Source organism: Papio anubis, chromosome 2 (genome assembly GCF_008728515.1).
Source record: "Papio anubis isolate 15944 chromosome 2, Panubis1.0, whole genome shotgun sequence".
Taxonomy (NCBI): Eukaryota; Metazoa; Chordata; class Mammalia; order Primates; family Cercopithecidae; genus Papio; species Papio anubis.
In genome coordinates, this window is record NC_044977.1 from 55,063,049 (window position 1) to 55,077,655 (window position 14,607).

The following is a 14,607-nucleotide window of genomic DNA, read 5'->3' on the forward strand; positions in this document are numbered from 1 at the left end:
GTGCCACCATACCTGGTTAATTTTTATATTTTTAGTAGAGATGGGGTTTCACCATGTTGTGGGCTGGTCCCAAACTCCTGACCTCAAGTGATCTGCCTGCCTCAGCCTTTCAAAGTGCTGGGATTACAGGCGTGAGCGACCGTGCCTAGCCTGCCTTCAGTAATATTTATTGAACACTTACTATGGTAGACACTGGAGATACATGAGGAGAAAAAATAAATCCATCCCAGCCCTCTTGAGTGAGGCAGACATTAATCCAAGAATCACACAAAAATGTGTAAAATTACCACTGTGATGAGTGCTGTGATGGAAGGGACACTGCTATGACAGGGTGCCAGAGGGGATCCTGGCCAGGTGCAGTGGCTCATGCCTGTAATCCCAGCACTTTGGGAGGCCGAGGTGGGCGGATCACTTGAGGCCAGGGATTTGAGACCAGCCTGGCCAACATGGTGAAACCTTGTCTCTATGAAAAATACAAAAACTAGCCAGGCATGGTGGTGGATGCCTGTAATCCCAGCTACTCGGGAGGCCGAGACAGGAGAATCCTTGAACCCAGGAGGCGGAGGTTATAGTGAGCTGAGATTGCGCCACTGCACTCCAGGCTGGGTGACAAGAGTGAGACTCTATCATTCATAGATAGATAGATAGATAGACAGATAGATAGATAGATAGATAGATAGATAGATAGATAGATAGATAGACAGACAGATAGACAGACAGACAGACAAATGGGATCCTGATGTGAAGGAAGGTCAGCGAAGGTTTCTTTAAGGAAGTGATGTTTGAGGATAGAGAGGCTAAATGAAAGAGGAGGAGGATCTTTCTAGGAAGGGGGAACAGTAAGGCCAAAGGCACTAGAGTGGGGCTAAATGACAACTCCCCTGTGTGGAGGTCAGAAATTGAGGGAAGCAGAGTGGGCCATGTGGCTGAGGAAGCACAGAGCTTAGACACACAGGGGTTTATCAACCCCTGGCAAGATTTTGATGTTTATACATGAGCAAGAGCAAAGGCTGAGGGCTTCCTTGCTTCCCTCTCCCCCACATTTCTCTCTCCCTTCTCCTCTCTGCTGACCACATCTCATTGCCTGGGCTGTTGGGCCCCGTGCAGTCCTTCCCTGGTCAATCTAATAGCTGCTTCCAGAGCTCCTTTTCCTTCTCTCACCAGTCTTTGAAGCCAAGATTTTTTTTCCACTTGAAAAGGATGTCAGAAGTTATTGAGTCCAGTCCCTTTATTATGCATATTCAAAAAAAAAAAAGACCTAGAGAGGGCACAAAGGTAGTGGGAGACCTTGGTCTCTTGACTTCCAGTCTCCAGTCCTGTGCAGATTGGAAAGGATGGAGCTGTGCTGTCCAGTAAGGTAGCCTTAGCTGCATGTGGCTATTGAAATTTAAATTAATTAAATATAATTAAACATTCAGTTCCTTGGCCACCCTAGCTACTTTCACGTGCTCCATATCCATATGTGGCTGGTGAATACCATATTGGCCTGCACAGATACAGAACTTTTCCATCATTGCAGAAAGTGCTATTGGATGGTGCTGTATTGAAACCTGATCTCAAAATGTGAGGAAAGGCACAGAGAGGGCGTAGAATTATAAAATAGCTTTGGGGACAGGTGGGGAGGCTCACGCCTGTAATCCGAGCACTTTGGGAGGCTGAGGCAGGAGAATCACTTGAGACCAAGAGTTTGAGAACAGCGTGGGCAACATAGTGAGGCCTGGTCTCTACGAAAAAAATTAAAATTAACTGGGCTTGGTGGCACGTGCCTATAGTCTCAGCTACTCAGGAGGCTGAGTCAGGAGGATTGCATGAGCCCAGTGAGCCATGATGGCACCACTGCACTCCAGTCTGGGAGACAGTGTAAGACCCCAACTGAAATAAAAATAAAAATAAAGTAATAAAATAATTTTGGCTCAGTTTGCCCAGGGCCCAGAGTGGGAGTGGGTCATGATCCTCTTTTTTTTTTTTTGAGACAGTCTTGCTCTGTTGCCCAGGCTGGAGTACAATGGCACAATCTCAGCTCACTGCAATCTCTGCCTCCTGGGTTCAAGCAATTCTCCTGCCTCAGTCTCCTGAATAGCTGGGATTACAGGTGCCCACCACCATGCCCAGCTAATTTTTATATTGTTAGTAGAGACAGGGTTTCACCATGCTGTCCATGCTGGTCTTGAACTCCTGATCTCGAGTGATCCACCCACCTCGGCCTCCCAAAGTGCTGGGATTACAGGCATGAGCCACCGCAGCCGGCCATGATTCTCCTTTACATCCCCTACCCACTTCCTGAATTCTGGTCCCAGCCTCCTCAGAGACCTGGCTTGGGACCTTTTCCTGTCACTTACTCATTTCACAAATAGCAACTGCATACCTACTATGTATCAGGCACCAAACTGGGTGCTGAGCATGGAGCAGAATAGGATATTGTCCTTGGAGAGAGAGAGGCTTAAACTACTAAAATGCACTGAGGTTAGGGCTTTGAGGATGTAACATCTAACCTAAGTACCTGAAAAATGGGTTGGGTTTAGCCAGGTGGTGATGGGGGTAGGAAGGTAAAGGGAAAAGTGTTCCAGAGAGAGAGAATGGGTAAGTGCAAACCACGAGAAGTTACATGTAGAACTATGGCAGAGAGGCTGGACCTGGTGACACATCTAAAATCCCAGTGCTTTGGGAGGATGAGATCAGAGGATCTCTTGAGCCCAGGAGTTTGAGACCAGCTGGGCAATGTAGCAAGACCCTGTCTCTACAAAAAATAACAAAATTAGCCTGGCGTGGTGACATGCATCTGTGGTCTTGGCTACTTAAAAGGCTCAGGTGGGAGGGAGGATCGGTTGAGCCCAGGAGTTCAAAGCTGCCGTAAGCTACAGTGGTACCACTGCACTCCAGCCTGAGCAACAGAGTGAGACCCTGCTCTTAAAAAAATAAATAAATAAGGAACTATAGAAGAGAGGAGACAGTGGGCATAATGCAAGGGTTTGGGGGCACAGGAGGTACATCTTTGGTTCCCTGTAGATGCCTTGCATTTTCAAGGCTATTTTTATCTGGAAGTTAGCTGAGAAAATGGGTGAGTGGCCAGAAGCCAGTCTGTGCCTCACTTGGCTGTAGAGTGGGAAACAGCAGAGTCCATTGTGATCATCAAAATCACAGATGTATACTTGACATACATCATCTAATTTGTTTTTTTGTTGTTGTTGTTTTGTTTTTTTGAGACAGAGTCTTGCTTTGTCTCCCAGGCTGGAATGCAGTGGTGTGATCTTGGCTAACTGCAAGCTCCGCCTCCCGGGTTCACACCATTCTCCTGCCTCAGCCTCCCCAGTAGCTGGGACTACAGGCGCCCGCCACCACGCCCGGCTAACTTTTTGTACTTTTTTTAGTAGAGATGGGATTTCACCGTGTTAGCCAGGATGGTTTCCATCTCCTGACCTCATGATCTGCCCGCCTCGGCCTCCCAAAGTGCTGGGATTACAGGCGTGAGCCACTATGCCCGGCCATACATGATCTAATTTAATCCTCACCCCCATTCTATAAGGTAGGCACTTTAAAAGTTCCTATTTTTATGGCCGGGTGCAGTGGCTCATGCCTGTAATCCCAGCACTTTGGGAGGCCGAGGGGGTGGATCACCTGAGGTCAGGAGTTCGAGACCAGCCTGGCCAACATGGCGAAACTCCGTCTCTGCTAGAATACAAAAAGTAGCCAGGCATGGTGGTGCGCACCTGTAATCCCAGGTGCTGGTGAGGCTGGGGCAGGAGAATTGCTTGAACCCGGGGGTGGAGGTTGCAGTGAGCCGAGATCATGCCACTGCACTCCAGTCTTGGTGACAGAGCAAGACACCATCTCCAAAAAAAAAAAAAAAAAAAAAAAAGAAAAAAAAGGTTCCTATGTTTAAAATGAGGAAGCTGAAGCTTAGAGACATTAAGTAGCATCCCCAAGGGGTTATGAAGCTGGAGTCCAAGCCCATGCCTGATCAGCTGAGCCTAAAACTGGAGCTCTTGATTCTCTTACTCTTTATCCCAAGGCCATTCTCTGTGTAGTCCTCTGTACACAGTGTACACTCTAGTCATATTAAACTCTTTACTGTTTCATGAACTTGCCCCTTCATTCTTCTGTTTTTCACATGCCATTCCTTCTACCAGGCCTGCTCTACTTCTGTTTCTCTGATAAAGTCTACCTTGTCCTCTAGACCTAGCTGAGCAGTCCCCTTTATGGTACTGGAGCCTATGCCCTACCCCCTCCCTCTAGGATACTACTCCACTCACCAAGATGGGCTGTCTGCTCCTCTAAGTGGGTTCTCACTGCATGATCTGCTGGATAAAGCTAGATGACTATAAGTACACTTTAAACACCTTTTTTCCCTAAATTAAACATGGATGCAATGTGAGAAGAATATAAAATTTGCATGAATTTTTAAGATGGAATACGGAAACTTCAAAGACATTTTCAGCCTGACTGCTTTCAGCTATGCCCCCAGATTCCCCCAGAGGGACGCTGTCGCTTGCCTTTGCCGACAGGTGACTTGCTAGAAAAGTCTGGGAAGCTCTGGTCTACAGAAGGTAATGATTTATTTATATTTCTGTCTCCTGCACCAAGGCGGGAGCTCCCAAGGGCAGGGACTAGATCTGCTTCATCTGTGAATCTTCAGTGCCCCAGCAGAGAACTGAGCACACAGCAGATGCCCTTTGAATAGTAATAATGATAATAATAGTAACAGTAATAGCGAACACCTATAGTATTTATGATGTGGCAGGCACTGTTCTAGGTGTTTGACATATATTAATTAGTTCTCACAACAACCCTATGAAGTAGACATTGTTACTTTCCTCATTTTACAAAATGAGGAATAAGGCACAGAGAGGTTAAGAGTCTTGACCAAAGCCACACCTAGTGAGTGATAGAACCAGTGTGTTAACTTGGCTAGTCTGGCTCCAGACCCCACACTCATGATACACTGCCCTTTTACTGAATGTTTACTAAGTGAATGAATAAATTTTGAATTAGTGTAGTTGCATAAGATAATATTTAAGAAGTCTGCTTAATAACAACAAAAATATGATCAGGTTCCAGTATTAGTGGGAAAAAAAATCAGTAGTGAAATGTTATATGTATAATAATTTGACTATAATTATAGATGCATAAGGAAAGTAACTGTATGTACATCCACATTCCATGAGCAGTATTCAGGGTGATTTCTTACTTCATTTCTCTATTGAAATTTTGTACGGTTATTATTATTATTATTATTATTTTTTTTTTTTTTGAGACGGAGTCTCGCTGTGTCGCCCAAGCTGGAGTGCAGTGGCGCGATCTCGGCTCACTGCAAGCTCCGCCTCCCGGGTTCACGCCATTCTCCTGCCTCAGCCTCCGAGTAGCTGGGACTACAGGCGCCCGCCACCTCGCCCGGCTAGTTTTTTGTATTTTTAGTAGAGACGGGGTTTCACCATGTTAGCCAGGATGGTCTCGATCTCCTGACCTCGTGATCCACCCGCCTCGGCCTCCCAAAGTGCTGGGATTACAGGCTTGAGCCACCGCGCCCGGCCAAAACTTTTTTTTTTTTTTTTTTTTTGAGACAGAGTCTCGCTCTGTCGCCCAGGCTGGAGTGCAGTGGCCGGATCTCAGCTCACTGCAAGCTCCGCCTCCCGGGTTTACGCCATTCTCCTGCCTCAGCCTCCCGAGTAGCTGGGACTGCAGGCGCCCGCCACCTCGCCTGGCTAGTTTTTTGTATTTTTTAGTAGAGACGGGGTTTCACGGGGTTAGCCAGGATGGTCTCGATCTCCTGACCTTGTGATCCGCCCATCTCGGCCTCCCAAAGTGCTGGGATTACAGGCTTGAGCCACCGCGCCTGGCCGCTGTACGGTTATTATTAAATAATCTATTATCATTACTGCAAATTAGAAAATAAACAAATCTACTAGAATTAATACCTGAGTGATAAAATAATCTGTACAACAAACCCCCATGTGTCAAGTTTGTTATGTAACAAACCTGCATGTGTACCCCTGAACTTAAAAGGAAAGTTAAAAAAATAAACAAATAAATCTTTGCTAGGGGAAAAAGTATGTGACATATAAATCTCACTGAAATCCTTTCACTTTTATTCCCTTTTTGTTTCATCTTTTTACTTCTAAGCTTTCTGAGGGGCTTTGTATTAGCTGGTTTTCTTCTGTTTACTATAAAGTGGGGTTTGCTTATTTTTTATTCAATCAAATAATCTTTTTCTTTTTTAAGGTCAAACAGAGCTTATTTATGTTTATTGACATATGTTTGGTTTTAGTTCTGTCATTTCATAAATTTGTTTTAAATTTATTTTAATACCCTCTGGTTTTTAAAGTCATTTGATATATGATCTGGGTTTTCTTTGCTTTGCTCTATGTGTGTGTGTGTGTGTATGTGTGTGTGTGTGTGTGTGTGTATATATATATATATTTTTTTTGAGACAGAGTCTCGCTCTGTCGCCCAGGCTGGAGTGCAGTGGCGTGACCTGGGGTCACTGCACTGTCTGCCTCCCGAGTTCAAGCAATTCTCTGCCTCAGCCTCCTGAGTAGCTGGGATTACAGGCACCCGCCACCACGCCTGGCTCATTTTTGTATTTTTAGTAGAGACAGTGTTTCACCATCTTGGCCAGGCTGGTCTTAAACTCCTGACCTTGTGATTCACCCGCCTCGGCCTCCCAAAGTGCTGGGATTACAGGCGTGAGCCACCACGCCTAGCCTGCTTTGTATATTTTTATTCTGAAAACTTGGACAGTCATGCTTCTAGTTTTTAACTTATCATTTATTGAGCATGTACCATGGGCCAGACACTGTGCTAATACTTGTTATACTGTTATCTAATTTTAACCTTGCAATAACTCTATAAGGAAGCTGCTGTTGTCATCCATTATCATACCACTTTACAGGGATGAAACGGATGCTTAAAGAGGCTAAGTTGCTTAAGGTCACATGGTTAGTGAATGGTGGAGCTAGGATCACACTCAGGTCTGATGCTAAAACTTATGCCTTCACCACAGTGCTGTAGGCTCTTCTCTCTCTTACCCAAACTCAAGCCCTGGGTTGTCATTTTCAGGCAGTGGGGTTAGGGTAATTTGCTGACGCCTTTTCTGCCCCATAATAAGGTACAGTCATCCCTCAGTATCCACAGCAGATTGGTTCCAAGACCCCTGTGGATACCAAACTCCTCAGTACTCAAGTCTGTTATATCAAATGGTGTAGTATTTGCATATAACCTATACACATCCTCCTGTATACTTTAATTTTTAAAATTTAAATATTTAATTTAAAAAAAAAGGGCCAGGCATGGTGGCTTATGCTTATAATCCCGGCACTTTGGGAGGCTGAGCAGGCAGGTCACCTGAGGTTGGGAGTTCAAGACCAGCCTGACCAACATGGTGAAATGTCTCTACTAAAAACACAAAAATGAGCCGAGCGTGGTGGCGTGCACCTATAATACCTGCTATTTGGGAGGCTGAGGCAGGAGAATTGCTTGAATCTGGGAGGTGGAGGTTGCAGTGAGCTAAGATCGTGCCACTGCACTCCAGCATGGTGACAGAGCAAGACTCTGTCTCAAAAAAAAGAAAAAAAAAAGAGATGGGGTCTCACTATATTGCCCAAGTTGGTCTTGAACTCCTAGGCTCAAGTGACTCTCCTGCCTCAGTCTCCCAAAGTGTTGGGATTAGCCACCGTGCCTGGCCTCTCCTGTATACTTTAAATCATCCCACATTACTTAGAGTGCTCGTGACTGTCCTTGGGGAGTCAGTCCCTTATGTGGGTCCCCTCATTTCCCCCAACCTCCACCCAGTTCCCTTACCTGGCCACTTGGTTGATGACAGGAGCAAAGTAGGTGGGCCCATAGAGCTGCACTGTGCGCAGGCTCTGGAAATAGCTCTCCAGCACACCCTCGATGCCCGCACAGTTGGGGTCCTCATCATTGTTGTTCTGTCAAAGAATATGCCCTGCCAGGCTGAGCCCATGCAGGGTACATCCAGGAGTGCTCTGATTCCAGCTCACTCCTTCCATTTTCCATCAGTCCCTTTCATGCTCCCCTCCAAACCCAGCCCTGCTCCCCTCCCTGCTCTGCTATCCTCTCATAGCTTCCTGTTCCTCTACATGCTGTTTGAAGAAATGTAAACAGAACAAAATCATCAACTTGGGTGAACCAGATGCCAGGGCATGGAGGTTAAGCTCTGGCCAATACCATACCAGGGGGAACTGGTGGGAGATCCGTCCCTCTGGGGGCAGCTTGGCCCCAAAGCCATAAGCTGGGAAGAGCTTGTCACTGTCATAGTCCTGGATGATCTCTCCCACTGCCTTGAGGGCCATGGCATAGGCGCTGAGCTGGTAGGGACTCATGTAGTGCAGGGAGGTAGGCTGCAGAGGATTCCCTGTAGGGACACAGGAACCCCAGCCTCATGATCATCTGGATCATCCATCTGCTCACCTGCTTATCTTTGTGTGCATTCATCCACCTATATCCATTTATCTGCCCTCTGCCCATGTCCTCCCTCCTTATTTTACCCAATCATCCATTTGTTCATTTATTCATCTGTCCACCTACCCATCCCTATATCTATTCATCCATTTACCTACCTACCCACACATCCATCTACCCATCTACCTGGTCATACATCTATCTTTCAGTCTACTTATACATCTTTATCCACCAATCTCTCCATTATCTTATGCAGCTACTTGCTTACCCACTCATCCATCCGTCAGTCCATCCATCCATCCACCCATCTACCCACTTGTCTACTTGCCATTTTTCTTCATTTTCCATCCATCTGTAGAGCAGTATTATTTTATCCATCCAGCTAGCCAGCCCTCTCCATTCCATTCATTCTCTTGTCTGTTCTCATATGGATTTATCCACTCATGCATTTCCTCTATCTAATTACTTGTTATTTCCCCAACTTAAACTTTGGTCCATTTGTCCACCCACATACCCATCCATGCATCTTACTTGGCTAACCTATTATACTCACTCACCAACCCATGTACCCATTTGTTCATGAATCTATGCATTCATTCAAGACTCACTACCTATTCACCTATCCATCTCTCCTTATACCCCCTTTCTCTCTCATCCATCAGCCTACTCATCCACCTGTTGCACTATATATCCTTTCAACCCTCTGTGATCCATCTACCCATCTATTTTTCTGTACTCTATTTTCCTGGCTGGGTTTTGCCTAAGTTTGTGCTTCTTGGGTAGGTAAACTCTTATCCCTAGGTAGGAATCCAGACCAACTCCTAATGACTCCCTTAGAAGTCCCTTCCCACCTCCCCCTTTTTCACTTATCCATGTCTCACCATTGGAAGCCGTGAAGTCAATAGCTACTGTGAAGTTCAGCTGTGTCCTGTTGGGGAAGCAGATGAATTGAGAAGTGAGGAACTAATAATTATTACTTCACTATTTCTCAAACAGTAATGTGCATATGGATCACCTGGGGCTCATGTTAAAATGCAGATTCTGATCCAGATGGTCTGGGTGGAGCCTAACAAACTCCCAAGTAATGCTGATGCTGCTAGCTCATGGACCACACTTTAGGTAGCAGAATTAAATGCCTGCTGTGTGTCAGGTGTATTATAGGTCATTTAATTTAACCCTTACTATAGCCCTGAAGTAGTAATTAATATCCCCATTTGGCTGGCGCCATGGCTCACGCCTGTAATCCCAGCCTTTTGGGAGGCCGAGGCAGGCGGATCACCTGAGGTCTGGAGTTCGAGACCAGCCTGACCAACATGGAGAAACCCCCATCTCTACTAAAAATTAAAAAAAATTAGCCAGGCGTGGTGGCGCATGCCTGTAATCCCCACTACTTGGGAGGCTGAGGCAGGAGAATTGCTTGAACCTGAAGGCGGAGGTTGCAGTGAACCAAGATCGCACCATTGCACTTCAGCCTGGGCAACAAGAGTGAAACATCGTCTCAAAAAAAAAAAAAAAAAAAAAAATCCTCATTTTACACAGGAGAAAAGTGAAGTGTAGAGAAGCAAAGTACCTTTCCCAGGTCTTCCTGCCTCCACCAAACCAAACAGAATGTCCCCTATAGTCTGCTTGGCTTTTCCCTCTGTCTCTACCTCTCTGTCTTGCCTGACTATAACTTTATTCGTGCCCCAATTAGGTTACTGGGGCCACCAATGAAGACCACTGGTCTGGGAGCCGTCTTCCCGGGAGGAGCCGAAAGCCGAGAATGAAAGCAGCCCCCTGAAGGGAACTAAGAGGAGCAGTATCCTGCATTTTACAGAGCACTTTGTAGTTGGCCAAGTGTTTTAAAGTTTATCTACATGGTCTCACTGGACCCTGACCATTCATAAATAAGAAACCTGGGGCTCAGAACTGGGAGTAATTTATTGCCGGGCTTTCAGCCCAGAGCTTGGCCTGTGACTCACCCTCCCTTGATGTAATCAACAAAAGTGAATTCAGAGTCCACAGAGAAGGAGAGCAGCGTCACCTGTGGGACAGAATAGGCAGCCCTGGCACTTTGGAAAAGGCAGTTGGGTTGGCAGAAGGGAGTGAGGCATATAGGGGCTTGGAAAGAGGCACGTGATGAGAGGCACGTGATGAGAGGCACATGATTCCACCTGCTTCCCCAGTCAGCCCCACCCTGTTCAACTTCTGACAGGGAAAAAGGGGAAGCTGTCAGAAACATAGTTGGATTTCCAAAAGTATATTAAATTGGGAAATACAACTTAGTTTTTTTTTCTTTTATTCTGCAAAAGAGTAAAATCAGAAAAATTTCCTGAGTGAGAAAAAACAAAAACTTAAATGGTGCTCCTTGTGCCCAGTATTACTATTCCAGGTAATCTTGCCCACTGTCTTGCCTTGCCCTCAATATTTCTCATGCTGTGTCAATGGGGACAGACACGGAAGGATCCAGGGAGGGCCACAGCTCTAGGGAGCACTCACAGTTCCTGAGTTGACATATTTTTTCTTCTTACATTTCTTCCGAGGGTTAAGTACCTAAGTGGAGGAGGTAACAGTGATGATGAGAAACAAAGGAAGGGAGGTGCAGACGCAGCACACTGGGATGGAGGGCCTGGGTGATCTGGAGAGGGCTGGAATGCTCACCTCATATACTGTGAACTGGTTCTGGGCCTTGCTCAGCTCCCGGTAGCTGGTGGTGAACTCACCAATGAAATCGTGGCTGCAATGAGGTGGGTGTGGCTAAGCAGCAGCTGCTGCTGGTTTGGAACCAGACCTGAATGGAATCTTTTATTCCTTCTATCCTAAGCCCCTACTTAGGCTGCAGGGCAGCCTAGTGCTGGGGCCATAAGGGAGGCCAAACATAGGGGAAAAACGGGAAGAGACAGTGTCCAGAGAGACAATTGGGGAGATCAGTTGTACCCAAGACACTGGTGTTTATCATCACCTTTCCTGGCTCCTAAAGCTACTTTGGGGTTCTCAGTGAATGTACAACATATTATTGAGAACTGCTTGGGTCAAGTACAGGAGAAGGGACCATGTGAGGCAGTTCTACCTTCCGTCCCGATCCCAGTCATACACGTCAATCTTCACAGTTCTGAAATGTAGGAGACAAACATATGCTGGGTGTGTATGATAAATCCCAGAGACACCCTCATACACTTAACCACACACATATCATCTCCCCATGCACCCATCTGTCTTCCCATTAAGTTGTTCATCTTTCAACCTACCTCCCATCCTGTCTATTCATTCATCAGTCCGTGCCTGTACCCAACCACCTACCCCTGTTAATACTACTGTAGTTAGTACCACTAGCACTTTTTTTGTTTGGTTGGTTTTTTTACTACTTTGAGCCTTATTGTATTCCAGGCATTGTTCTCAGCACATTCACGGATTGTCTTATTTAACTTAACAATCACCCTATATAAAGTAGGTACTATTATTCTTATCTTGGGATAAGGAAATTGAGATACAAAAAAAAAAGTAATTTGGCTAAGATCCCATAGCTAGTAAATGACTGAACTGAGATTTAAACCCAGGCATCCTGATTCCAAAGACTTTGTTCTTAACTGTCATGCCTAAATCATTCCATATGTCTACCTATCAGTATATCAGCCCATCCAACCATCCGTCTATCCATCTAGCTACCTATTTACCTATACATTTGCCAGTCCAATTACCTATCAGTTCATCTCTTTGGCCACCTAACTATACGTCTAGCCATTCACTGACTCACTGAGGCATGCAAGCATCCATCCGTCCATCTACCCAACTATATAACATCTACCCATCTAGTTATCCATTCATCAGCATAACGATTCATTTACGCATGTATGTGCCCATCCATTCTTTCACCCTTTCACCTACCATCTATCTTTATACTACCCATTTACTCATTCATTTGGTTGGCCTATCCATCTAATTTATACCCACCCATCAACTAATTCACCTACAAATCCATCCATTAATCCATTTGCCATCTATTCATCTATCCAACCATCAATCTACTTGTCACTCAACCTATCTTTTTGTATTCCACCTGCTTTTCTGTTCATCCTCCTGCCTCCCCAGTCATCCATCAAACTCTCAGTTACCAATTTATCACCCACCCATCCATCAGCTCATCCATCCGTTAATCACCCATCATCTGTATATCCACAAATCCACCCATCATCAGTCCAATTATCCATTCATCTGCTATCCATTCATTTATCTGCCCCTCTACCCACCCACCAATTCACTCATATATCCATCCACATACATATCCAACCATTCGCTAGTTTACCCATCCAACGATCCATCCATGTACCTGCTTATTCATTTGTTAATCTGCCCTTTCATCTACCCATCCACCTACCATTCCATCCATCAGTCGATCCATCACTGGATAGTCCACCTATCCATCTGTGTGGCTATCCATCTGCCTCTCCATCCAACCTCATCACCCAACCTCATGCCGCAAACTCTATCTCACTGAGCAGGACCCTCCAATGCTATTATGATACTTCTACTATCATTCTTGGGCCCAGGAACCCCACTGGCATGTCCTTGGCTCCTTACTCCCCAGCTTATGCCAGAGCCAACCTGTCATAGTCTCCATTGCACAGAGCCCGCACAGGGATGCTGAAGGGCTGCCACACAGGATTCAGTGTGTTTTTCACAACCTCTGTCTTGTGGCAGATGGTGAACCTGGAGGGGAGTGGGAAGGATTGGTATAATTTATCTCGTGCCTGGGGGTAGACTGGAATCCAGACAGAACCGGGATTCTAGAGCCCTCTGATTACCCCACTTGTTTTTTTGAGACGCAGAGTCTTGCTCTGTCACCCAGGCTGGAGTGCAGTGGCCGGATCTCAGCCTCACTGCAAGCCCGGGCCTCCCTGGGTTTACGTGCCATTCTCCTGCCTCAGCCTCCAGAGTAGCTGGGACTACAGGCTCACCACCCTCAGCCTCGGCTGGGGTTTTTTTTGTATTTTTTAGTAGAGACGTTTCACCAGATAGCTAGGATAGTCTCAATCTCCTGATCTTTCGTGGATCTGCCTGTCTCAGCCTCCCAAAGTGCTTGGGATTACAGGCTTGAGCCACCGTGCCCGGCCTACCCCACTTGTTAAGCACATGCCCCACCCCAGCCTAAGAGCCCTGATGGTGCACTGCCTGCCAACTGCATTGCTCCCTCCCAGAACACAAGAAGTTAGGGGTTCTGGATTTCCCAAAGAAGTCCTTCTTGTCCAGCTTGTTTGCACACAGCTGCATGGTGGCAATGTCCTAGGGATGGATGAAGTTGGGCTTGTGACACCCAAATTGCCCATAGCCTTCAGAGAGTCCATTAAAGGGTTTATGGGGAGAGAAGGGAGCTCCTGGGTCTAGCATGTGGCCCTTACTGACCCGACAATTGCTAAGCTCTTCTGCAGTCAGCAATATGGTCCCACACTTCTTGCCTGGTACACCCCTGGAAGCAGAAAAAGCCTCTTAGTGAGAGGAGGGAGGGTAGGCAACAAGGATTGAGTGGCCAGTCTGGGGTTAGGTGGACCAGGGGATTCAGTTTGCCATTTACTGACAGTCCCTTTTGTCTTGAGTGCCTTCTGGTGAGGAAGGGCCTCACTTTGACTGGGTGGGGTCTGCAGTCTGGTAAAAAGGGGTTAGAACAGCTTGGGTGAACATCTCACAAAAGTAGCATGAGAAAGACAAGGGATTTAGAGTCAGTGGATTTTATGATTGTTAAGCTGTGTGACCCTGGGCAAGTTATTTCCCCTTCCTCAGCTTTAGTTTTTTTCTCTGTGAAATGGGAATCATGATGACTTGTCAGGGCTGTGAAGAGATCTGAATCAGTGCATGGAAGGAAAATCAACTCATAAGCTTTATAGATATGAGCTAGTTGTATTCTTCAAAGCCAATCCTGGTTCCTACTATATGCCGGGTGCTGTGATAGACATGAATTGGGCAATTGGCACTCTCCAGCTCTGCTAGACTGCCCGCAGGGAGCTTTGGGGGCAGGGGGAGGTGGAATGTCAAAGCCACTAGGTAAATAGAGTGGGTTGTAGCGATACTGAATGAGGGAGAAGAATTTCTGTCCAGACCCAGGGACAAAGGGCTGGTTTGTTAGGTCAAAGCTGATGTACTTTCTGAAGACCACGGAGAGGGAGATTTAAAAGACAAGGGAAACCTTATCCTTTCCTGACCCTAGAAGGAACACTTCCA

At 46.2% G+C, this 14,607-nt stretch overlaps 1 protein-coding gene across 4 annotated transcripts in view; it reads right to left on the reverse strand.

Moving 5' to 3' along the window:
- The window catches only part of CPNE9 (copine family member 9), a 28,134-nt gene that overhangs the window by 3,926 nt on the left and 9,601 nt on the right, over nt 1–14,607 (reverse strand). For 2 of the 4 annotated variants that reach the window (XM_031663167.1, XM_031663169.1), the window contains exons 8-18: nt 13,795–13,858; nt 13,580–13,674; nt 13,300–13,314; nt 12,997–13,101; nt 11,465–11,506; nt 11,056–11,131; nt 10,894–10,947; nt 10,377–10,438; nt 9,297–9,343; nt 8,187–8,368; nt 7,795–7,922 (exon numbers count right to left, since the gene is read on the reverse strand). In XM_031663167.1, coding sequence (XP_031519027.1) covers nt 7,795–7,922; nt 8,187–8,368; nt 9,297–9,343; nt 10,377–10,438; nt 10,894–10,947; nt 11,056–11,131; nt 11,465–11,506; nt 12,997–13,101; nt 13,300–13,314; nt 13,580–13,674; nt 13,795–13,858 — 870 coding nt within the window. Of the gene's footprint in view, nt 1–7,794; nt 7,923–8,186; nt 8,369–9,296; nt 9,344–10,376; nt 10,439–10,893; nt 10,948–11,055; nt 11,132–11,464; nt 11,507–12,996; nt 13,154–13,299; nt 13,315–13,579; nt 13,675–13,794; nt 13,859–14,607 lie in introns of those variants that run through there. The other 2 variants (XM_031663168.1, XM_031663166.1) reach the window with 2 other exon arrangements.